Here is a 27693-nt window from a genome sequence, read left to right as displayed (position 1 = left end):
TAAATATGTCTTCTTTAATGAAGAAGAATCGCTGCAAATGTAATAGCACTGTTGTGACTTATTTGTTTTCCAAGTATATAGCTGAATGTATATATATAAGGGTAGAAGAGACATGTCCAATATAGAGACATGTCTTTATGTTGATCAATAACATTAATTAATAATTATTAGATGTCAACAACATTACACAATGTGTGTGTGTGTGTGTGTGTGTGGCTCATCTAATAATTATTAATTATTGGTAATAATGTTTAATTGGTTAACATAATTACTAAAAATAATTTAATCTCTTGATCAAACTAATCCGACTGAAGCTACAATCATTAACACTCCCTCTTAGCTAGGGAGGTTTGTTTGTAAGATGAACACACTGTACTCTCGAGTAATGAGAAAAATATTATCTCAATATGATATGTTAAATTAAAGAAAAGACGTAACATAGATACTACCTTATAGTATCATCACGTATGATTCAACCAGGAATATCAACCATATGATATTTGATATACTTATATTTTCTTTGGTATGTGCAGTAGCATCAAGTCTCATGATGTCTACCAAGGAAAATATTTGCACATGGTGTCTCCAATACTGTGCCTCATAGTATACACCATGCCACAACTCAGTATGATAATTTCAAGAATTATCTACAAGATATGTACTATCATGATCTCTATAGATTTAAGTTTCTGAATATTTAAGTTTCATTCAATAATTGCTCTACTTATCAAATATTGGTTGAATAGATTTCATGTAAACTACTTGGATATATCTTACAAAATTCTAGTACAAAATAGTAAGGAACATTACATTTATACATCTTCAAAATATCCATATACTTGACTCATTTCAATTAATCAAAGTATCCAAGACCTTAATGATATTGGTCCTAAGTGTGCACTTATAAAATCTTATAAGAGATTTTTCATTCAGATGCCATAAACAATTGACTATTTCCTCTATAAGTAGATAAATAGTGAGGCATCCATGGTGTTGGTTCCCAAAACCGCAGATTGGAATCCTACGAGCCTTGCCTGCTCAATGTTGGGATATCCAACCGGTTAAGGCCAACTTGACGGAACTGAACAACACAGTCCAAGTTCCTTGCACTTCCGGCTCTGCAAAACCGAGGCCTGGACGAAACACTTAAATCCAAGACACATAAAACAGATCAACTAGAATGTGAATGCAATGAAAGCTTTCAAAACGGCAAAAATTATAGAAGGCTTTAAGATTACAAATTACGTATTAAAAATAGACGTAAATAATTGTACGAATGTTTTTAAATAAAAGTGATTATTATAGATGATTGCAATGAATGAATATATTAATTCTTCAATGAAAAATAAATAGAACAATTGCCAGCATATGGATTATACATCAAGGGTAAAAGACCAATGCTTAATTAAACAGGCAATCAGAGTCAACATTATTAGTTGAAACATACAACTTTATAAAGTTCAATATATTAAACTATAAATAATTTTAATAATTCAGACGCGACGGATCAATTACATGAATGCAATTTAAATTAGTCTAAAATGCACTTGAACTCCTGCGGAGACAAATTAGACATAAATACGGAAACAATAAAGTATTTCACAATATTTAAGTTTATCTAATTTAAAATGCAATAACGACCCAGTCCACTTATCCAAATATTAAAATATTTATAGAAAATAATAAAAAACATTTATAAAGGACACAACTAAATAAAAAATTAAAACTCTAATGCAAATAAATTAAATAAATACTTCTTACAGACTGTGCCAAAAATAAAAATTATACGTAGAGACACTCCTCACGGATGATCAATCTACTGCAAATTTCAATCTTGGACTCGGATATAAATTTGCTCGATAATTCAAAACCTGGAAGCTTTGTTCAATTGCTCATTTCTCCGCCAAATAAATAATATAACATATCATCGTCCATAGGATAGATAAAAAAATTTAAAAATAAGAATGAATATGAATATCCTATCCCTTATGTTTTACATGTCATATTTATAAGTGTTGAAAGGTGTTCATAAAACATCACACCGGTTTATGACAAATAACCACCAATATAAAATCTTAATATAATTCTGGTGGTTATAATAATTCTTGGCCATGTATCTTATCAGGCTCTTAAAGAAAATTAATCAATTGTTTCATATAGTTTAATTCCCGATGCACAAATTTGTAGTGATATTCCGGCGAAAACTATAGTTAGTGGGAGGAAATAATTTCTTCCTTCTAAGGCGAAGTGCTTTCTTGGACATTCGGCCCTTTCCTTCTGCACAGCACACGCACAGACCTTCGCTTCATCTTACATCTCATGCATTTGAAAACATTGGAGAAAACTGCTGGCAGATGTGTCTTCCTGAATTCCCGTGCGCATTCACTGCTCTTTTTTCTGGGGCTGAATGTTTCCACTAATTTAATTTCATAATTTCGATTTGACCATCGCATGGATTATGCTACAGTATACAGGTATGAGTAGCAGAGTATTCTCTCACAAATATTCAACTTCCAATGTGCACAATGCCTTCCAGCGGGTAAGCCTGCAACAAAAGAAAAGAAAATATTAGAAAAGAGCCCCAGAGCAACTATTAGTAATAAATAGCATTTTAATGGCTCTCCTCCAGCAAAACCCATCCACACAGTGACTCCTGGATGTGGGATGAAGTAATCTATCCACATGAATATCGCCACCGCAGGAGAATCCCAATATTCTCTTGTGAACACTGCCAAAGAACCATCGCGCTAACTGGGTAGTTGGAAACCTTAATGTATTGTAACAGAATGAAGCTGATAGAAGTTGTTCAACATCCTTCCTATCTTCTTTCTCATTTTCTTTAATGCCTGAAAACTGAATGTTCCCTCCACTGTCAGCAAAATCTAAATATTCCAAATATTTGGCAGTTGTACTTGTTGTCATTTTTCTTCCTGTATGATTACTCTCATTTGCCAATCGAGAGTCACTAACATCTTGTGGAGTGAGTTGTTCTTTCTGCCCAAACTGATGTTCAGTCATAGGGGACCCTGGTACTGTATCTGGACAGAATGTGCCATTCTCTTTACATACAGGACAAGTGACAGCTATTTTCTCTTTATGTTCATAAGCATAATTTTTCCTTTCCATTGACCTTCTAAAACCACCTTTAACTTTCTTAATCTCTGAGTTAATGCAGATGATGGACAAGAAAAATTAATTTTTGCATTATACTCAGCATGACTTTCAGCCTTCTCTTCCCTCAAATATGACCCCATATGATTTGTTTAAGGCGTATTTACAGAGTTTTGCACTCTAACACTCACTGAAAATTTTCTTCTCTTTCTTATCAGAGGATTTTATGAGCAATGAATCTTGTTCCTTGATCTCACCTGCACCCATATTTAATCGTTTCTTCTGGGCATCTACTTGTCTACGCACTTCTGTATTTAGGTTATTTTTCTTCACTGCTGTCTCACGGTGTTTATGAATGCCATCATTAATTTTGACTTTCAACATCTCCTCTAAATCATGAGTTGGAGGATGTGTTTTAAACTTTTTTTTTTTTAATGGCATCCTTTCTGCAGAATCATTTGAGTTATCAATGCATGTTCTAGCCTTCATTTTATGAATCTCTAGGTTTGCACCCCTTTTTCCTATTTCTAAATCATCATATTCTGCACAATCCTCTGAAATTCCCATGTGATAACAAACTAAGACATCCCTGTCAATGCTTTCACAGCGAATTGCTTGTGCACTGAAATAATAATCCAGATACTGTTCTTTAATTCCTTCAATTAAGCTTACAATTTGCCAACTGCAATAATAATATCTCTGTTCTGTTTGGTTTTGTCTGCTCACAACAGCAGAGCGAAAATGGGGGTAAACCATATTTATTACTGCCTCTGTATCTGCATCTATAGCAGATCAGTATGTATTTGGGGTGGTATAGTGTATCAACAAGAGACCCTTGACTTGCAAAATTAGTGAGTCTTTTTATGTTCTGAAACCTCTTCATCACTGCTGCAGGAATATTTAGGATGTTAATATATTTGAACCCATATACTCGTATGTTTTTTCTTATGATACTTCTTGCTCATGGTTATAAATCCTCTGATATCCTCAGTTTTCAACATCATTTCACAAATGGAGGCCTCAAATTTTCCAAAAGTTTTTGGGCTCCATCACATGGTACCCATAACTTGAACCATTTTAACAAAGTTCTTCAAACCATTTAAATCAGAACATTGTTAAAATTCTCAAAATCTTTGAACAGTATAAATTTTAATGTTGCATATTTCAGGCCTACTGTGAAGAAAGAAACATAGATGCCTAAAACACTGCAATGTCCCATTTTTAGGTTCTCTTGTGCAGCCAGTGTTGGCTTTCTAGGTTGGTGTCAACAGGACCAAAGGTGTTTTTCAATGTCGCCAATGTGTTTAGACAAATTAATGGAGCTTAACAACACTCTGTGGAGTAATTTCAAACAAGTTATCTGAGACTTACTATTTTTAGTAAGTGTCAATTTGGACACTAATTGGTCAATTGGGCATTTTGCCTAACTTACTATTTGTGGCAGTTGATAGTTAATATTTGTAGCAGTTGATACTTTTAGTATTTACTATTTACAATTGCTACTATCTTTAGAAGCTAATATCCTCCCAACTTCAGCATGTAGTATATTCAGTTTCAAGCTTTGCATAATTATGGCTATTTTAAGTACTGTTTCTAGCTCTTGGCCATGGTCTCAATTCCTTCTTCAGTTTAGTGCAATGAGTTTCAATTGACCTTGGTGAGTTATATTGATTTCAGAAGTGATTAATTTTATTTCAGTCATTAAGTCTTTAAAAAGTGCTCTCAAATATTATTGAAATGGTAATATTTCTAATCAAAACTCAATCAAAAACCTTGCAAGAAACCCAAGGCATAAATTTGCAAATTGTTGGCATGGATCCCAAGAAGGACTTCTGCCAAACAAACGTAAAAAAATTTGTAACCCAAAATTATCAGAAATAATCTGATTTTTCAGGAAAAAAAGCCCTTGCTGAATATTTCAAGAACCCTAGTAGAAAACAAATTCTCGACAATTTTGAAAAAAAAATTGAGAAAAAAAAATCTGCAGCAAAGTCTACAAAAGCCTCAAGTAGGAAGATCTAAGTGAGGTAAATGCCAATAAACAAGTCGCGCTGCTTGGAAAAGAGCATAAGTTCACAAAAATATCATAGAAAACATTGTTTTGTGTCCAAATTGTGTGGGCTCTGCACAAAACCACAAGCACCATGTATTCTGAGAAGAAATAAAGTGCATACACTAAGAAATGCACTTGCATGCAAAAACAAATGCAGATGACAATGCTAAAAAATATACAGAAATTGTACAAAGTTGAAAAACACAAAGAAATTTTGGGGCTTTGAAAATTTGAGAACACGCGATGTTTGCAAACACAAAGCGCAGCTGGGAGGAAAAACACTACAACTTTTCAGAACTCTTAGGCAACCCGTAGATAAAGCACGCAAGAGAAAAATGGCGAAGGAAAAACACAATTCATGAACCAATGGTATGATGATGACTGTAAAACTTTCACCGTTCTTTGCACTTGGCCTTTGTTGCTTGCTCCCCCTCCTACACTCATTTGTGTCTCTCTTATCACCGCTTTCTTTGCCATAAGAAACGATTGTTCATTGCTTCCCAATGAAGATCCTTTCATGACACATTTATCTGCAACCCCAAGCTTTTTAGACACACTTTGTTCACCTGCCACCCCCTCTAGACCTCCACACTTGACCTTCACTCCCTCGCCTCCCATACCTCTATGCTTTACAATATTCCAAACCAACCCTCTATTTGCCTCACCCCCCTTCACAGGCCACATTTTCACCACCTCCATCAATAGTGAGGTCGTCATATCCAAGAGATGCACTAGGATGGCGGATGAGGAAGGGTTCCAAGATGAGCTCTTCAAACTAGGCATCCCAGTATTGAGGTCTTTCCTTCCCATGCTCTTCAATAGAGTGGTGTGCACTAGTTTGCTTGAGTCTTGGTTAAGGCATGTGATCTATCTAATACACAAGTCTGAAGTGACTTCTGACCCCAGCAACTATAGGACCATCATGATCGGACACACCTTTGCCAAATTTAATGCCACAACATTGAACTCTATCTTATCTGCAATACTCGACAAGAGACTTTGTCAAGCCAGGGGCCAACCAAGGCCTAGCCAGGGTTTCGCACATAGTATCAGGCTATGGACCATATTTTGATCTTGTGTACCATTATTGAGGAGGCTTAGCCTCGTTCGGCAAAAGCCTCCTTTTTTTTTGTGAACTTCCACCAAATTATTATTGATTTAATTTTAGATCTTTATCTTAGTGCTGGTGTGCTTTTGTATAATGATAGAAGATCAGATTTATGTTCATTACTCGGTAGCTGGCAAAGATATCTGTTAGTTTTCCTAGATCACTACAAATGTAATTGTACTTCCTAATCGGTATGTGATCTAATTGTTGTGTTGCAGTCTCAATCTAAAGAGGTGTACTCATTTATTGATTTCTATGATCTTCTCTTTGTAATCAGTCAACTACTATAATATCTCCCACAGGCATAATGAGGAACAGTTGTAACTGTTCAAGCATATGTCTCTTAGGAGAGACACGAAGGCAAAGTCTAATATGTTGAACAAACCCGATTGTGTATGATTAATTATTGAACCTTTTACACATGCACCCGATGGTTATCGGGCATGATTATATGTTAAACAAATATCACTAACAACCTCCAATTTGACATGACTGATGGATCATTCACTCGATCCATTTTGTAGCACACATAATCAATATTGATCAGGAATTTACAGCCCGATCCAAGAGATAAATTGGATCACTCAGATTTTCATACTTTGTGTGATATGGATAATATCAATTTAATGCAAGGATGACCTTACAAAAATTTATGGCAAATTAATTTTAATGTCTATGCATGTATATCAGTTCACATGGTCAACTGGTATACATACATGCACACACATGTGCATAAAGTTGCCAATGTTGATATATCTTTGGATTCTGACTAACGCTATCATATCTTAACACTCTCTCTTAGCTAGGGAAGATAACTAAGTATGAACAAGTTTAGATATCACCTAACACATGATAAGGAGGAGTATACAGATCATCAAGTCACATGACATTTGTATATCCTAGTTATAATATGTACGCTGACATCATGTCGCATGACAACTACCATAACATAAAATGGCATGTCCACAGATATTACATCACGTAATATCCACCATGATCATTAAGAACATAGTGATACACAACCGACATCAAGTCAGCATGATTTTTGTCATGATAGTGAACATTGTAAAGTCATCACCTTACAATATTAAATATTAAATACAAGTGTATATTACTAGAAAGATCGTCACCTTTCAGTAATGTACACAGGGGTTAGAGACATTAGATCATGCAGTCACATGCATGACACAAAAGTTTACATTAAGTCAAAACTTCCTCTAATTCTAATATGGTCAAAATCTTCTAAGATCAACTAAGACATCCTCTATCTGCTCCTTCGGACAAATGTGTTAGACTCTCTCTGAACATCAATGTTTTGAGCCCTTTACCTTTGAAGAAGTGTCATACTCCCTCTGCATCTGATATTAATCCTCCTTTTCCTGCAAGAACATCCTCAGAAAATATCAAGGCAAATACCTTTTATAGTATGTATAGAAATACAATTAAGAGATTAATTATATTAGGAATAAAATATTTAGAAAAATACTCAAAAAATACTTATCTCATAAAGTCAAAGGATAATACCCTCCAAATGACTTCTTCTATTAAGTCATTGTTTCCATATAAGTCACTATTGCCAAGGATTCCCTTCTCCATATCATGTTTGTCGGTTGTAATGCTATAACCACTAACCTTATAATATTGATCATACATCTATAATCATTAATTAGTTATTATACTAAACTGAGATACTTTGAATTAGTATTCATTCCCAACCAATGTACTCTATATCATACGTGGGGCCCAATGGTTGTATTACACCCATTTTATCAATTCTTCCTTGGTATGTGTTGAGACCCTCTTACCCACCTGGCATGTGAATGACTACGAGCAGGCATATTACTGACGTGGTATGTACCGGCCTGGTTCTGCATTCCTTATACCTTTTCATTATTCCCTTTTAATTTGTTCAATTGAGCACCATGTAATAGACCAAACTTTATTTGCTTGGACTATTATTAATTCCCAACTGGCTTATTCCCCTGATTAGGCCTTGGTGCTTTTTTCTTAATTCTGGGATTTAATTTTATCACAATAATGGACTGTCAAATATAATGACCAGTCCTCCAATAGTCTTTATTTAATGTCACTAGTTCCTCTATGTTTCCAATTCTTGTATTTGCGGCTGAAAAGTATGGGTTTTATTTATCCATGCTACTATCCTAGTCACTAATACTCTCTATGTCTTTTGATCAAGTGCTTGCAGATTGCTTTTCCTTCCTTTATTTCCATTGCCGGTATTGACTCCACATACCTATATTATCGGGCTCCTTGTCTTTCTATAAACACCAATGCTTGACTTTGTCTCCTATTCTCTGTTATCCATATTGGACAATGACTCTGTCTTTGTACTAGCCATTCAATTTGAATATTGGGCATCATCTTCTTATTTCTAACTCTGTATCAACAACTACTATCGTAATTGGTATTGCCGTTGTTGACCAATATAAGCGACTGCTGCTTACAAGATTCAAGTCACTATCACTCTAAAGACATTAATAATGGTTTTATCACTGCACTTCGCTTTCAAACACAATTTGTTGTATTTATAGTCTCATTAGAATCGACATCCATTCTTCACTGTTTCTTTCAAACAAAATCCTCAATTTTGTTTCCTGTTTCGTCCACGAAATATATTTTCTGTATAAACTTGCCGCTATTAGTATGTTCACAATAGTCAGTCCACTCTGTTACTGCGGGTAATTACAAAACTATTGGTTTCTAGATTTGACTTAATCTTCACACAGTGAAGCATATATGCATATGATTGCTGCTCAGACATGGTTCTTTTGTCTGTAATTTCAGAAAGCTTGTTCAATACTGATTACCGTCTTAATTTTTCTTCCATCGGTTCCTGTTTGACTCTTGCATCGACCTCTGCTTGCCACTCTTTTTATCAATTCTAAGGGCAATGCTTTCCTATGGACAGGATATTTTGCAGGTGAAAAACAAATTTCTTCAGACAGCTCAAAACTTATAATCTCTATCATTTTCTACATTTACAGCCTCACTCTGATACCATGTTAGTTTTCCTGGATCGCTGCAACTGTAATTGTACTGCCTAATCGGTATATGATCTGATTATTATACTGCAGTCCCAATCTGAAGAGATGTATTCATTTATTGATTTCTATGATCTTCTCTTTGTGATTGGTCAACTAATATAATATCTCCAAAAAGGCACAAGGAGGAACGGTTGTGACTGGTCAAGCATATGTCTCTTAGAAGAGACACAAAGGCAAAGTCTAAGATGTTAAACAAACCCGATTGGGTATGATTAATTATTGAACCTTTTGCATAGCACCCAATGGTTATCAGGCATGATTATATGCTAAACAATTATCACTAACAGCCTCTGATCTGACATGAGTGATGGATTATTCACTCGAACCATTCTGTAGCACACATGATTGATATTGATCAGGGACTTACAGCCCTATCCAAGAGATACATAAATCTGATCGCTCATATTTTCATACTTAGAATGGTATGGATAATATCAGTTTAATGCAAGGCTGATCTTACAGACATTTATGGCGAGTTAATTTTAATGTCCATGCATATGTGTGTATGCATGTATATCGGTTCACATGGTGAACTGGTATACATAAATGCACAAACATGTGGATACAGTTGCCAATGTTGGTATATCCTTGGATTCTGACCGACGCTATCATATCTTAACAATATCGTTCTAAGTATTATTTCATTGCACACATCATTGTTTGGTGCCATCTTGTGAGTGCTCATAAATCGGATTTGGTGGAGAACTGATTATTGATCTTTTTGGCACTGCACTTGCATGTGCCCTTTTTTGTCAAGTTTAAGTTAGTTTGCTGCATGCACTATGATCTGATTTTATTATTTGAGAATCTGATTTCAGTTGATTAACTCTTTTGATATTGCTTTGAGGCTAACACATAATTATTGAGTTCAAAGGATATTTATTTACAATGCATTAATTTTTCCTCTGTTGGTTTAAGGACATTAGAGAGCATAGGTCCAGCCCCCTCTTCATCCTTTTATTTGAAGTTCAGTCCTTGTTATTTCTGTGCATGGACTAATTAAGAGGTGAAGGTGCATAGGCTCATTAAGGTGTAGAGCATCTCCCACATTTCCCTTGTAGAAATGTAAAATGTAATGAAGCTTCAAATAATCGCTCTAATCACGCATTAACTATTACTATACAGAACCAATCATATAGCCCTAGGATAGGTGGAGGCAGAAAGTTTTCTATTTATTATTATCTAAGATACCAGTGCGCTTACGGATTCCTCAAATGCTGGTGCGGATGCTTAAGGATGCATGGATGCGTTTGGGTGCTGCACCGATGCTGACAGGAAGCTCTTTCAACGCGTGCGCCTGCGCGCAGGATGTGTCCAAGAGCATCTGGAGAGAACCGAGACAGCATACAGGCGCATCTGGAGAGCATGGACTTTTTCAATGCCCAATTACTTAAGTGACTTTTAAAAACATGTGTTTAATTGACTGTTTTAATTATATTTTTTCTCCTTTTTGCCCCAATCCCCTAAAATGGCCCTAAAAGAAGCCATTCATTGCTCATTCTTCTCATTTTGTTTGCAGCTGGGCTCTCTTCTCATTTGGTCTCTATTTTGGCATTTTGAAAGCAAGGTCATTATTTTTGAAGAGGAACATTCGTAGGGTGTCTAATAGCTTCTACAAACGATGTCTAAGCATCTAAGGTAAGCATTTGATCCATTTCATGAGCTTTTTCAGTGATTTGTTTTTAAATGTTCATAAATTTTTCAAGTTTTGTAAGAAATTTTCAAGTTTTTTCCTTTTTTTGTAAGAAATGAAGGAACAAATTTAGCTCTCTTTTTTTAGTATTTTTGTATCGTATATTTGCACTTGTATGTTTGATGTTCATAGTTTATTTAAATATTTCTATTTTTTATTTTTAAATTTCTTATTAGATTCATAGTTTACATCGTGCCAGAATGGCCACTACTGGTAGTCAAAGTTCAACAGCAAGGCAAAGTGAACAAAATGATAACTTCAATATTGATGTAGCATCTCCATTATGGAGACACACCACAAAATTAATCATAGGTTTCAGAAGGTAGGTCATACATTTGGAAATGCAATGTATAGTAAACCACTCAACAGTTCATATTCTCAAGTCAAAGCTCATTTTATGGGTCCTACTGGTAAAGGAATAGGATTGTGCAAGGGAAGCAAAGATGGAAAAAGGATGAGCAATGCATAGTTGGCCGGATTTATTAAAGAACAAGAAGTTGTTGATCGTTTAGTGAGCAAATCAAAAACAAGTTTGTATAAACCTTCATCCACAAAGAGCAATGTGAATTCGCTCAAAAAATCATAGTGCATCCTCCAAACATCCATTCTTGGAAGTGGAAGAGGAAGATGAAGAAGTAGAAGTTATTACCCGCAAAAGAGCTCCGTTGGATCAAGCATTCAAAATGGAGGCAAGAGAGCTTGTTGATGAAGCAATTGCATGTTGCCTTTATGCCAATGGTCTTTCTTTCAATTTGGTAAGATCGCCATATTGGAAGGAAATGGTCACAGCCATCCTTAAAGCGCTAGCTGATTATACTAGCTTGGGTTTGAAAAGGTTCGTAATACTCTTTTGCAAAAAAAAAATATTTCTATAGACAAAGCTCTTCATCCAATTAGGACTTCTTTGAAAACTTTCAGTATAACTATTTCGTCTGATGGATGGAGAGACACAAGAAACCAACCATTGACTAATGTGATTACAATGTCTCCCAAAGGGGCAATGTTTTTGAGGGCGATTGATTGTAAAGGGCAAGTTAAGGATTCACATTTCTAGAATTCTCATTGAGGCAATAGAGATGGTGTGCAGTGAGAATGTGGTCCAGGTGGTCATTGATAATGCCAAAAATTGTAGGGGTGCACGTGCTTTGGTTGAGTCTCGATACAACCAATTTTTTTTTACACCATGCATCGTACACTCTCTCAACTTGGTCATGCAACAAATTGGCCATATGCCACAATCCATATTCAAATCATTCTCCAAGTTCAAATACAAATTTTTGTTACAAACCACCACATGCCACAATCCATATTCAAATCATTCTCCAAGTTCGAGTTGTTGAAGGTAAATTTGAAATTGTAATTAGTTTCATTTATTTATTTATTTTGAATAAGTTTTATATTCATGTTCAATTATCAAATTATTACTTGTTTATAACTTTGCTTTATATTTGTCGTCATATTGTCAACTTGCTTAGGTTGTTGAGACTAGATTTGCATCTCATATTGTTGTTATGAGACTACTCCTGAAGGTGCAAATGGTTACTTCTAACCAATGGGTTGTATGGAAGGCTTCAAATTCAGAGAGAGCCCTGAAGGTCAGGGGTTTGGTCTTGGATGAGCATTGGAGGGCTCGTGTACAATTTTTGTAATAACCCCAACCAGTTATAACTTCGTGAAACACCAAATCCTTCTCAAATTCAATTGTTTGACTTTTTGTCAAACACTTTGCAAGCAAGTTCTGATACCACTGTAATATCCCTTGTCAATTCAAACCTCAACTTGTTGATTTGTAGGTCAAGGAAAATTGTCAAACACTTCCAATACGATATTCATGCTTGCTATTTCTAAGTTTCAGATTGATCATGCTTGCCTGAAATGATATCAAAGGGAATCTAAAAGCCTGTAATTGATTACTACTATATCTTAGAAAAGAACTAAATGCATATGCAATTCTCTTTTGGCTTTTCAAATGCATATAGATGAATTCTAAATGAAAAATGTGCACTTACAGCCAATTGGTATTTTGTCAAACACTTGGCATGCATACTATTATGTCAATCATGGAAGATATAAATATGCACATTACATCAAATATATAGACCTACAACTTATCACTCCTTTAGTGAGATATTTTCTAATTCAATGCTTAACATAATATTCCAAGGGTCTTGGCTTTGCAACCCCAAGAAAAACTGAGTAGAAATGACATTATAGATCTGATATAAAATGTGCATCTACAACTACTTATGACAGCCACATTTACAATGCCAAATGACCAATTTAAATGATGGAAATTGATTGTAGAACCTGATATACAAATCGCCCAATGAAGGAGATGAAATTGTGATCATAATCAAGCCAAGTACTGTAGCGCGGGTACTATTCACAGCACTGTAGCAGCCAGCAATAAATGTATTCTCCAATTTAAGCACAAATAGAACTCCAGAATGAAGCTCTCCTGAATGCCGAATTTAGTGGATATTTCACCACCTCAAATGGTTGCAACACTGAAGAATTGACGCTCTCCAATGGCTAATTAAAATCAAAAAACCTTAATTTCTTCTCCCAAGTTTATATCAAATGCAATTGACATTAATCGGATGCCTAACAACGAAGCTCTCACCTCTATTTATTCTTTTCCTTCACCCTTCTAGAAGGAAATAAAATATTATTTAATTGCACTCTCTAGAAGCTTCCCCCTTTCCAATACAATAATTACTTGTATTTCTAGAAAATGCACTCTCTAAAAACTTCCCCTTTCCAATACAATAATTAGTTGTGCTTCTAGAAAATTAAATTAATTAAATATAAAGTCACCTTTAGGTTTATTTATTTGTTGTCATTAATTTAATTTATTTCACCTTATTTCTCCACATAACCTTTGGAGAATGAAAAGCTAAGAACTCCATTGAGGGTCTAAAAGATGGAGAACATTATAGTATTGGATTCACCAAACCTATCATGACTATGCTACGCTTTGCTGATACAGATGCACCTTGCTTGGGGAATGTATGATGGCATGGACACCATGGTAGAAAAGGTAAAAATGTCCATACAAACACATGAAAATAACCCCACAGAATGTGAATCCTTGTGCAATACGTTGGAGGTAATCATTCATCATCGTTGGCAGAAGATGACTACCCCATTGCACCTCCTTGCATATGCCTTATATCCAAGGTACTATAGCTAGAAAATACTTGCTATGTCGGATAGAGTCGCACCATATGCAAATGAAGAAGTTGATATTGGGTGCTACAATGCATTTGCAAGACTCTTCCCAAATGATGAAATGCACAAAAAAGGTGAGGCTAGAATTTGGCTTATTTGCTTTAGGATCAAAACTTACTCCATATGCAACAAAGGACCGAAATGACATGGGAGCTATCACATGGTGGTATATGTATGGTCAACCATTCAAGAATCTACACCCTCTTGCAATCAAGATCCTCTCACAAGTAAGTTTTCATTTATTTTCGTTTAACAATTATATTCCACAATTTAGTGTTTAACATTCTTTAAGTTGTTTTTCATTTGTATGTTTAATTTTTTGAACCCTATCGAGGTTGCAAGTTCTTCTGCTACTAAACGGAATTGGAGTACATACTCCTATATCCATTCAGTGAAGCACAGCTCATTGGGCTCAAAGAAAGCTAAGGACTTTGTTTATATACATACCAACTTGTGTCTTTTGTCACATAACGAGGATAGATACAAGGAAGGGTCAACCAAACTTAAATGCAACAATTCAAGATCTTACTGTAATGACAAATGATGATGTTGATAACATCATGGCACATGCATCTAGCTTAAGTGGAACCATGTTTGGTTCAAATGAACTTGCAAGTCTTGCAGTAGAAGGAGATGATGAGAATGTAGATTTTTTTGAGAATCCTTATGATTTTGATTGACTAAATTTCATTTGTGAATCTTGAGCCTTGACTCTTGATTGATCAACATTGAACCAAGAACTATGTTTTGAATTTGTAATTCAAATTGCATTGGAATCTTGAACTTGAGTAATTTACTAATTAGTATTAATGTGATTAAGTTATTAGTATTACTGTTATTTCAATTTGAACTATTAATAGTGAAGTATCATGCTATAGAATGGTTTATTTTTGTACATTTCTTTGCATATATATATATATATGGACGCATCCAAAATACCAAAAAAAAAAAGCACCTTAGCACCCCGCACCCGCATCAGCATCAAAACCAGCATTGGTAACTTAGATTATTATTTAAGGGAGTCGGTAACCCTATCCATAAGAAGGCATACATCGGTTTTATGGATGTTGGCATGAGGAGAATTGAGGGGTACGGAGTATAACGTGATGAATTAGGCACTTCTATATCACTCATTTCATGGTCGAACCCAGCTCACATTTCTCATTCGATTCAACTATCAAGTGCTCCCAATTCATCTAGCTTCTATTTTCCCATGTTATTGTATTGACAGAGTGGCTATGGTTCAAAACCCCACTCCATCTAGTTGCTAGTTGTTATTGAGAGCATTGCATATGCTAGGTTATTATCATGCACATTATATGAAGCTAACAAGAAGCAGGTTACTCTTCATTAGTTTTATATATTGCGCACTTCTATATCACTCATTTCATGGTGGAACCCAACTCCCATTTCTCATTTGATTCAGCTATCAGGTGCCCCCAATTAATCTAGTTGTTCTTCTATTTTCCTGTGTTATTGCACTGACAGAGTGGCTATTGTTCAAAAACCTACTCCATCTAGTTGCTAGTTGTTATTCAGAGCATTGCATATGCTAGGTTACTACCATGCACATTATCTGAAGCTAACAAGAAGTAAGTTATTCTTCATTAGTTTTATATAATGCACCATATATTTTCAACAAAAATTCTTGGGTCGTCATTACAAACATGTACCTAAGATCTAGATGTAGGTATACATATTGTTACATCCCCATTTTTGACCTAATTTAAAATATAGCCGTTGAGGTTCACATGAAGTCAATTGACAGTTAATTTGGTTATAATCCTATGAAATGGCAAGATGGTTGGTCATTATAATTTCAAAATGAAGATAACAAGCTAGTTGATCATTTGTCACGAATTCATGGAATTGAGAAGATGGTTAACCGTTATGATTAATTATGATTAAATAATTTATTATGATAATATAATTTAATTGTAGAGAACTTCCTTGTAGGAAAAACGTTGAAGGGGTAGAAGCATTGTCAAAAAAGAATTAGGCATAGGAGCATCACCATCACTGGGCAGATGGGTTGAAAACTTAGTGACTTGAAACAGGATACATCTGTGGGACATGTATGAGCTATTTAAATAAATAAATTGAGAAACATAAAATAATTGAGTTAAAATATAAAACATATCTCAAAAGATTTTAATTTATCTTTCATCATATTATTTTAATAAATATTTATATAGGTGCATATAATATAAAAATGATTTGGCACCATTATAATTTAATAATTTAATAAAGTGATGTTTACATGTACATATAAGATTATAATAATGTTCATAATATAATAACGTTTGAATTATAATATTCAAATTATAATCTTCCAACTCTTTTCTTTCCATTTTAATATTCTTTCTTTTAATCGATTAACACTTGACATGATAAATCAATTTAATATTTGGCAATTCGAATTGTCTTATAATCTTTCCAACTTCTCTTCCAACCTTTTTATTTTCTTTTCCCTCTTTATTTCTCTCCCTTTTAAATTCGAATTTAGGATGTATTCGGATTGCTTTCTTGATAATCGATGGGAGCCAAGAAGTCACGGTTTGGCTCTTTATATGGAAGTCGTGAGGAGACAGACAAAGATACTTATTCTTTTCTCCCTACTTCCTGTTTTGAATTTCAAACACCTTGCTCCATACCCGACTGCTCCTCAATTTATCTATTGCCGATACTTGCAATACTGTCTATGGAAGTTGTGAGAAGAGGGCAGGGATCCTTTTCAAAACAACCGACTACTCTACTTGGTCTACGTCTTTCAGTATTCAACTCCGCCTTACTATAGTACCCATACTAATATTTCATGAGCCGACTTCCTTTGCTGATATGAATTTGCATTCTTCAAGCAACTCGTTGTATACACCCTATCGTACAAGTATTACTGCCTACGAATAAAAGATCATATGCATTATGGTAACGTCTCCAAGCAACTGGAAGGTAGCTGATTTCAAATCAATTTGCAAAGTTTTCCAACAACTTCGAATTCTTACCAGGTCATGTGTTAATTTTTTTCAAATTGTGATATACCAAAGTTTTAAATCATTTTTCCATAGCAGCCTGCTAGACTCGGAGACTTATTTTCCTTCCATGAATAAGTTATAAGTTTTGCTGAATATTCTTTGTCTTTGTTATTGATTGTTCATAGCAGCAAGTTTCAGCATTCATCATGAGGATATCTAGTTCGATATCTTGTTTAAATTTACAAATTGAACATCTCTAATTCAGCCCGTGCATGGCAAGTGAAAGCCAAGAAAAACATAGTTTGGATCCATAATCATTATGCCAATGGATATTAGATTGAACAATCAAATTCTGGAATCTTTAAAGCAGGGTATTTTTTAGTGGCTAATATTTGCTAATTGGCTAATTTTAGGAAATTTTGGCTAATAATTTAGTTCTTAAAAATATTTAAAATCGCCACATTTTTATAAAATTTAGTTATACAAATATTTAAATAGTGTAAGATTCGCCAATTAAATAATAGAAATTATTTTTATTTTTCAAAATAATGTAAGATTCACCAATATTTTTATATCTCTTTTTCAAGAGGGGTTGCTTAAAGTTTACCTTAGTTTAAAGAACATATTCACGTAATCATAGATTGTGAAATGCTAGAGGTATCTAATATTCCTGAATAATTGACATAGTTGTTTCGCCATGGGATTTCGAACACCTGACACTCACCTAGCTGTAAAGTCAAGAAAAAGGGTGGAGTGGTGAGAGAAAAGAATCTGCAATATCAAGAAAACAGAATCAGATATAGCATACAATGTTTATCATTTCAATATGAATTATTTAATAGCTCATGCATGATTCCGTTTAATGTAATCTCCTACTGTCAAGAAGAGGGGTATGGTTGGAAACTAGGTTGCTCAGCTGATGACAAGGTGGTCCCTGTCTATTCCGAGTACGAAGGGCCTTTCTCGTTAGACATTGTGTGAGGATATGTTATGGTCCAGGGTTGGGTGGTTAAGCCCCTGACAATGTTTCACCTCTCCCAAAGTTGTCAAACGTACAACAGACACAAATAAGCTATATATTCCATTGGTTACTAGAAACAAGTATTTTTACTTTTATGATGTATATGCAAGATGAAGGTAAGATTAATTGAGTTATTTCATCGTTACAATTATTTTACACTTAGATGTGAGAGATAGATTTATGGATTGACTTGCATATATATGAATAATAAATATGAGCATAAATTCTAATCTTGAGTTACTAGCACAGTTAAGCAATTGGAAGGAAAGGAATGATACAGTGGTATCTGAAGCCCTAATTGATTCCACGGTATCTGAAGCCCTAATTTAATACAATGGTATCTAATGCCCTAAATGATCCAATGGAGATTGAAGCCCTAAGTGATACAGTGGTATCTGAAGCCCTCATTAATTCAATGGTAATTGATGCCCTGATTAATACAATGGTATGTGATGCCCTAATTTTATATAGTGATATTTAATTGTAATCGTCATTTAATTTCGATATAGCGGTATTGGATGGTATTTGTTGTTTGATATTGTTATAGTGGTATATATGGACTAACTTGGGTGGTTGCAAAAGCATCCCTACAATGATTTCTTGGTTCGAATTCCATGGTATGTGGATTTTATTTTCTATAGTAAATTCATTGATGATGTTTTAAGTTAAGAAATTTTGTTTAACTATTTTAACGGTAAATCTCTTTCACATGAACATGACTTATAACTGTCTTCCTATGAAATTAAAGCAATAACTATATTCTATGAGAATGTTAATTGTTAATTTAGACCCGGGAAAACGGGATGTTACACATATGTTGAAAATTGAGATTACTTAGGTTGATTTCAAGTTAGCAAACCCAGCAATCAAACTTGGCATCCCACAGCTGTTTTAGATGAAACCTATCTAATTTGTATCACTATTAACTCAGAAGCAAATAAAATGGATTGGGAAATAAATCAACTTACAAGGCAGAAGTAACGAGGACGGGAATATGGTACACCGAACTGAAGAGGACTCAAGATGAATTCTTGTGTAACAAACCCAGATTTCCCTAAGACCTCCAGCAACTGGTTGTGTGTTATTGAGGACTGCATAAGAAGCTCCATGACAATGAAGGCACGCAACCTAAAAAAAAAATTGTTATAGAGTGTAAAATGAACAAACAACTCATATTACTCACCTCAAAGCCAACTACATTCTCCACAAACAGCATGGTTGGAGGGTACAACATTGACGGAATAAGTTCAATTATCTTCAAGAAAGAATATGCACGAGCATCTTCAGAATCTTTCTGTAAGCCTAAAACACAGAAACCACAATCAGCAAGATAACCAATACCTTTCATCTCTATGCGGTTTGACCCAGAAGAGTCTCAATTCCTACACTGCTAACAAATACTCAAAGACAAGATCACTAATATTAATTAAATATGTGAATGGCTAAAATATTCTAATTTATGTTTAACCACCTCAATAAACTGTGATGTGATCAATAGCCAAATTATTTGACAATGGGTAGAAGTGTGCACCTTGCCGTGTATATGGCTGGCATGGAGGAGATAATAACCATGCATTCGCCTTGAGCTTGTCTAGTTGAACAGCAGTTAAGCTTTGGATATTCCTCTGTTTATATGAACTCAAAAAAAATCACAAGGATTCAACCTCGTACAGAATTGTAGATCATCGAAGTACATGAAGCATCCAAATCTTAATCATATAACTAAAAATATGCTGGCACTGCACCCAAAATTTCATTTGCACATTTCCACAACAATATATTACATAAGATTCTTTTTGTTGAGCAGGTTCACCAAAAGCCTAAATTCTATTATCTAAATTAGTTTGTTCCCATTCACACCAAGAGGCTAAATGCATTGCTATTTTTTTCAATCTTATCAGCTACCAAAAAGAGACATGATACCAAAGAATTCCAGGACAACAACTATGATTTAACATGTTCCTACCATTTTTCCTTGAGAAGAGAAACTGTGCAAACTCAGAATGTCTAAAAGAAAACAACCAACAACCAAGTTTCCAGAAATTCCAATCAGATAATTTCAGTTTTGACAGGGTTCACCATCCCAACATATCTAAATTAACAGATAAAATCATACGACAATAAACATATCCCCTTAAGACTTTTATCTGAATTACCTTTGAAACCAAAGACTTGAAATAGAAGACTGCTGCCTAATTACAAGCATTCCCCAAACATATCCATTAAAGACATTTATCTGAATACATAATAAACCAGAAACTTGAAATAACAGACTGTTGTCCAATTACAAGCATTCTAGGTACTTTACCAACTCAACCAATGCTCACACCAATCAGTGTTATTTATGCACTCCGTTAAAGTATTCATCTTGAATTGCTCAAAGTTTTCTTGCAGTAATTGCACAACAGTGACAGCAGCAGATCCATATCTGTGGGCATCAAGGACATCAGCAAGGAGAGGATGTAACACTAATCCTTAGAGTCCATGGGTGTTGATAATGTTGTCCAAGTAGTAACGGACAATGCAAAAGTTTGTGGGGTTGCGTGTGCTTTGGAAGAGGTGCAATAGGATCACATCTTTTGGACATCATACCTGTCCACTCCTTAAATTTGATGATGAAAGCGATTGGCACCCAAATTGAATGGGTGAAAAAAGTATATGAGGGTGAGGAGATTTAAATATTTGTGACAGACCACCATATGTCATGAGCAATTTCTAGAACTTTCTCCAAGCTGGAATTATTGAAAATAAATTTTTTAATTTAATTTTTTAAATTGTGTACTTGACGGAGGTTGAGATTAAGACCCATTTCTTATTTCGTTGCCCTATCTACTATGAAATTAGAGGGAGATATTATTGTCATTTCATAGATTGTTTCTCTCTCTCTGAGTTCTTCAGCTATGACAATCAGCAGTGTCTTGCACTTTATCTTCGGGAGACCACCCAACTTCGTGAACATACCCTTCAGTCAGCCACATCTTAGAACCACACCTCAAACTAGCTCATCACTGCCTTTTTCTCCGCCTTGTCTCAGTCATGGAGCATGAAAAGGCCTTCCAGCATCACTTCTTCCAGATCGATTAGACATTGCACCAATCTTTCCAAGTAGTGGCACTCCTCCAGTGGATCTCGGTGGCGACCTATTACTTTGTATCGTTCACGGTTATATCCTTCTGTGACTAACTACTTTGTACCCAGGAAGGATTCTTAATCCTTACCTGGTGTTTCTTGGTCTTGTTTCTTGTTTTGTTGTTTCTTTTCTGTCACCATTTGGTGATCCTGCTGCTACTGGCTCTTCTGTTTGTATGCTCAGTCTCATAAACTTTTTTGGTTTTTTGTTGAACATTAATATTATTATCTTATCTTATCATCATTTCGTGTCATGTTTACATAATTGAATAAAATGATTTTTGTGTTGTTTACATATGTGAAATGTGTTATTACCAATTACCATGTTATTAGGTGGCTGAAACTTAGTTTGATTCACACAATCATCCTTAAACAACTTGTAAGGGTGAAAGGTGCAGTGTCCCAGATGGTTATTAGCAACCAATGGGTTGTTTGTAAGCAATCAAATACAACAAGGGCCCAAAAGGTAAAGGCAATAATATTGTATGATGATTGGTGGGCTCAAGTGGATTTTGTATTAGAATTTTGTAATGTCCCCATTTTTAGCAGGTCCCTACAGTTGGCCAAGTCAGTTCATCATCGAGGCCCTCATGAGTTGACAATGAGATTTGAGGGTCTCAGTTGTAGACTTGCTAGTTTTAGTAAGTCTATTTTGGGCACTTGTCATATTTGGTAGTGCAGTTGATGGTGCTTATACTTTACAAAGCTAGACATCATCACCATCACAACAAGAGTTCGACATCCTTGAAAGAACAATGTAAGCCCGCCTACGTAACTAACCAGCAAATCACATTAATATAACTGAATTAGTATCCACAGGTGTAAGGAACCTTGGAGTTTTTCTCATGTTCTTCATTAGTATTTACTTTTCAAGAGAGGGATTGAATGTTTGATATTCCATGTTACATCCCAAAATTTTGACCTAATTTGTTCATAACCGTTGGATTTAATGGATTATCCTTTCATGATCATGTGAAATAGGTAGTTATTTATATACGTTGTATTGATTGTTAATGAAGATGGTCATTAACCATTAACTATTTTTAGATTATTAGTAGTTGCTTGATTTAAAATAACGATTATTATGTTTTAATGAATTATTATAGAATTATTATTATGGCAGAAGTGTTTCCATAAGTGATTGCAAGAGAAGATGAAGAAGGGGGGAAGCATTGCTAAACGGGATCATCGGAATGGGATGTTCGCTTAGTTCAGCCATTAGGATCGGCAAGTATGACCTTAAACTTCTTTGAAAAGGACGCAACAACTTGATCACAGGATACATTTTTGGAACCACATGAGCTATTAAGAAAATAATCTAAGAAAACATAAAATAATCTAATTTAAAATATAAAACATACCTCAAGAGATTTTTAACTGATCTTCATCATATTATCATAATAAATACTTAAAAACGTACATATAAATATAAAAATGAAGTGGCACCAATAAATTATAATAACGTAATTTAATGATGTCACCCCATTGATATACTTACATGAACATAAATAAGTCTATGCTAGATGGAGTTTCCAAGACGAGGACGTTTTAGGGGACGGGGACATGTTTCTGGTACAAGAACAGGTCAAAGCCAAAATTTAGGGGACAGGACCTTAGGGGACAACGATTAAAAGCATAGGGGATTTTTTCATAGAGAAAGACAAAATTCAAGTATGCATATCATAGCATTGATAAACCATTCACCATAGACATATTTGAAGATCAATACATGGAAAATTATCAAATGACAAATATTAAGTACTTCCATTATAACATATCACATACATGCATAGTAAAATCAAAATGCCTAAAGTCTCAAAGTATTATGCATGAAATCAAAATGGATTAAAGAGAAGTGCAACTAATATAGTAAGTAGTAAATAAAAATTCTGAAATACTAAATGCAATCTTTCCTCACTGCTACTACTACTATTGCTCTATGTTTTTTTTTTCCTCTTAGCAAGTACATCATATCTTAAAATGAGTAGAAGAGTTAGTGTTTAGTATTTTAATGGACAAATATGGTTTGCACATTTTTATTATGTCTTTAAGACAACTACGTACCTACACAAAAAGTAAAATTTATTGTTTTTCCTTTACCCGACTAGCTGGAAAAAAAGGGACGACTAGAAGTTTCGAAGATGGCTAGGGGATGACAAAGCCGTCCCCAGTAGTGTTGGCCGTCCCCAAGTTTCATACCCAATTTTTTTTGTCGATTCGGGGATGTTTCCGAATTTGACAAAAAGGGGACAGCTTTGAGGACGGCTAAAATCCATCCCCGTTTCGTCCCCGAGACGGGTATGAGCCAAAAAGCATAGGGGATGCGTCCCCGTGGAACACAAAAATAAGTATATATTATAATAACAATTGAAAATTATATTCTTTCCAACTCTTCTTTTCAACTTTTTATTTTTCTTTCCCTATCTTTTCATAATCGATTTAATACTTGGAATTTTGAATCAACTATAATCTTTTGTAACCGAAGGAAGCCAAGGAGTCCTGATCGCTCTCCATATATGGAAGTCGTGAGGTAGAGACGAGATCACCTTTTCCTTAGTGCCCGAATTTCTTCCTACATTGCTATGTTCCAGATTTCCCTTGTCTCATTAACCAATTCGACCTTGCATTGTTACATCTGCATCTTGCCTTTGATACACCTGCATCTTGCCATTGATACATCTACAAATTACCATTGTTAAAACCTTGTTCAGATTGTGTGATTTCAACTTAGCCGAGCAACTATTTCCAACTAGGATACTGAGGTTAAGCGCTGAAGAACGAAAAAGAGCCGATCAGATTACAAATTCCCCAAAGAATACATTTCAGGTCTGTCATGTCCCCATTTTGGAGGCAATTTGATTTAATTAATTTAATTAATTAGGTTGTCCAAAATAATGAATATTTTATGAGGATGACTAATTAATTATTTTAATTAAATAAATAAGTGGTATTAAGTTAATTATTTATAAAGTTATCAAATAAATAAATATTAAAAGGTAACTTTATATTTAATTAATTTAATAAAGTGACTTGAATTATAAAATATTTTTTATAAAGTCACTAATAGATAAAATAAAATAATGTTCTAGAAGTTTCTGGAGAAAGTGGAGAAAAAAGAATAAATAGGCACCCCGGGCTTCATTTTTTTCATCCAGTTGTTTATTTCTCTTGACATCAAATTGTGATTCAGTCACATAGTCTATCGTGGACCCAAGTGGTTTCAGATAGTCAATTGATCTTTGGAAACGAAAACTCCCTTGGATTAGCATAACTGAGGAAGTGAAATATCTTCTGAAGGGTTGCACATTTGGAGATGATACTTCAGTCACTTCAGCTAGGGCATCATTGGGCCTAAGGCCATTTTCAACATTTCAGCATTTCAGGAGGCAATTTTAGCAGGGCCGAAATTATTGGAGGTCATTTCTAGCAAGTCTAAAATTATAGGAAGCCATTTTAAAGCAGGCCAAAAAAGCAGTCCGAAAAAAGCAGGCCGAAAAAGTAGAACCGAAAAAGCAGTCCGAAAAAGAAGCTCTGAAAAAAGCAATCCGAAAAAAAAAGCAGTTCGAAAAAGCGGGTCCGAAAAAGCAGTTCAAAAAAGCGGATCTGAAAAAAGCAGTTCGAAAAAGCAAATCCGGAAAAAGCAAATCGGAAAAAAGCAAAGCAGAAGAGGCAGCATTGAAGTAATTTTATTGCAGCCATCTACAATCAGGGGCGACAGCTAGAGAGGCACGACTTGGGCACTTGAAGAGGTTATTTTCTGTTCAGTAGTATTGCAATACATCTATTCTCTAAGGCGACTTCATATGCCAAGTCTGATGTGTATTTTCATAGTTGCCTTTCACTATAGAGTGCTGTTGTAACTGTCATTTCATATCAGACCTATCATTCATTAATAGATACATCATTCATTTTTACATTTCTCACAATGGTATCAGCGATCCATGGCTTTAGTTGTATTTAATCATGCATGTGAATAGCATACTGCTGTAGGGGAGTATTTAAGTTAGATATTTAGTATTGCATTAGTTTTCATTGGCAGCTGCAGGTGCATATTACTTTACCAGCAATCATCATATTTTGATATCTTTGTAAATGCCAAGAGTCTTGGCTAACTTAGTATAAATATTGTATTGGATACTCATTCTCAATCAAGGAGATACAATTGCTGGTCATTAATAATTGTCTTTGAGCATTAATATATCATTTTTTATCAGCCAGTTAGCTTGCATACCAACTGTTTGTTAAAATACCAGTTGGCTGTAGGTGATCATTTTCATGATTAGAACTCATATATGCATTCACTATTGCCAAAATTAGTTGCATATTTATTTTAGGTCATTGTTTAGACAATTTGGAGTCTTTTGTAAGCATTCTCTTTGAGGCAAAATCCAAACAAGAATCACTGCAGCAATCTGAAAAGTTATATCAGTCAGATGACCCTTGCTTGCAAAGTGTTTGACGAAATGTCAAACAACTGAAGTATAAAGATTTTTTAGTGTTTGAAGAAGTTATAACCTGTTGGGGTTATTACAAGGTCATTAGTTACTTTTCTACATTTTTTAATGTATTTTCTACTGCAACCGGCTAAGCTTAGGAGTCCTTTTCTCTATGACTGTGATCATATTATGCAACTTGTTGATTGTTCCTTGCGAATTATATTGAGTTTTCTTTTTATTTTCATTGTATTCAGAACCATCTTTAAAGAAGTCGAGAAGTAAATCTTAAGAAGGAATCTCATAATGTAGTAAGAACCTTCATGAATATTACTAATATCAATAGCAACAGCAAGATTTATGCTGTCTCAAACTATGATAAAGGGTATTAAGAGTAGAATGCTCATCCAATGTACCTGGGAATCAACGGCAATGAAGCCACAAAATGGTGAAGAGGTGAAAAAGGGCAAGGTGCTCATAAACTTTTTATGCACCTGGGACTCACCAGCTGGTAACCATGAAATTGTGAAGAGGTGCAATAAATCTACAAGAAAACAAAAGAGAAATCAAACAAGAATACCTTAAATGAAATATATTTAATAGCTCATGCTCATATCTGTAATGAATCCTGTTGTCAAGTCGAGCGATGGTGATCGGGTCGTTGAACCTGATAGAAATCTAAAATTTTGGCAAATTTTATAGTCCTAAACACCATGTCAAGAAAATAATGAAGGTGGTCAAAGGATTGTGTTTAACAAAAATTAATAGCAATCATATAATAAGGTGACAGAGATGATATTGAACATCAACATATACATGCAGCAACACATATTTGGGCAAAATTACCTTGGCAGTATTAATTCTAAAGTCTGATGAAGAAACGAACTAAGACTCTGACAAACATATATTTCTGCCATGAATAAAAATCTGAAGGAGACACTGTGGAAGATTCAAAAATGATGAAGTAGAGACTGTTTGTTGCAGTAACAGAATCATATTAAATGGAGTATATGTTTCCTAAGCTATGGAAGATAGAGCTTGTTAAATTGAAGAAGTCAAACACAAATTGCTAACAATCTAAAACTAACTCCAGGGCCAGAACGATAGAATGAATATTGCTCTGAAAGTAACATAAATCCAGGAGTAGCTTTCTCAGCTTCAACTCAATACAAACTCTTATTGATGAGTCTTCACAGTCTATGCTGAGGATGAGAATAGGATCAGACTAAACAGTCATTTCCTCAACAGATTATGACCATCCTCTATGTTCAAAGCCTCATATTCTTCCCTAGATGGTCATTGGCAGCACATTGTGGTGATACGGATCCACGGCAACAAACTTAATCAGTATCAAGAGTAATTATTAAAGAAGGACTGGAGTCGAAGATTGGTGGAATCAATATTATCAAACAGTAATTATCAAAGGGATGGGATGCCATCGAGAGTCTTCATGTTGAAATAGTTATTAGTGGCAATATAAATCTATACATGACAACAAACTCTAAATTTCTGTGTGCTAGATGGCAGCAAGTAAAAATGCTTGTATCACCATCAGGTCTCAAAAAGATGTAGCAAATACGATGAGTCGCATTGAAACAAACCGCATCATGATAGAGAGCAAGGAACACTACCAGTATGGAAGTTAATAAAAAAATCTTGTGAGATATTTTCATCGGGAGTAGTCTCTTATGTGGAATACCAAAATGTTCAGTCGATTTCCACTTGCGTGAGGAGTTTCAGTTGGAAGTCTGAGAAAACCCGTTGACTTTAGCGTGATATGGCAGGCAGAATTTGGGACGGCTCCATTCATACAGGCCATATCCAATACTTAGCCGAGAAAATTATTTTCCATTCGATACATTATAAAATCATTACCA

General features: G+C 34.8%; 1 protein-coding gene across 14 annotated transcripts in view; it reads right to left on the bottom strand.

Annotated features, from left to right (window-relative positions):
• The window catches only part of DNMT2 (DNA methyltransferase-2), a 183555-nt gene that overhangs the window by 106264 nt on the left and 49598 nt on the right, over positions 1-27693 (bottom strand). For all 14 annotated transcript variants that reach the window (XR_016353762.1, XR_016353763.1, XR_016353764.1 and 11 more), the window contains 3 exons: positions 19786-19879; positions 19438-19556; positions 19223-19345 (listed from right to left, as the gene is read on the bottom strand). Coding sequence is in view for 11 of the 14 variants with exons in the window: in XM_089791324.1 (XP_089647450.1) it covers positions 19223-19345; positions 19438-19556; positions 19786-19879 (336 nt within the window). In the remaining 3 variants the exon portion in view is untranslated. The remainder of the gene's footprint in view (positions 1-19222; positions 19346-19437; positions 19557-19785; positions 19880-27693) is intronic.

This window comes from Cupressus sempervirens, chromosome 7 (genome assembly GCF_028749045.1).
Source record: "Cupressus sempervirens isolate cs-2001-9-10 chromosome 7, ASM2874904v1, whole genome shotgun sequence".
In the NCBI taxonomy this organism is placed as follows: Eukaryota; Viridiplantae; Streptophyta; class Pinopsida; order Cupressales; family Cupressaceae; genus Cupressus; species Cupressus sempervirens.
Note: the sequence above shows the minus strand (reverse complement) of the source record. Positions and strands in the feature narration are given on the sequence as shown.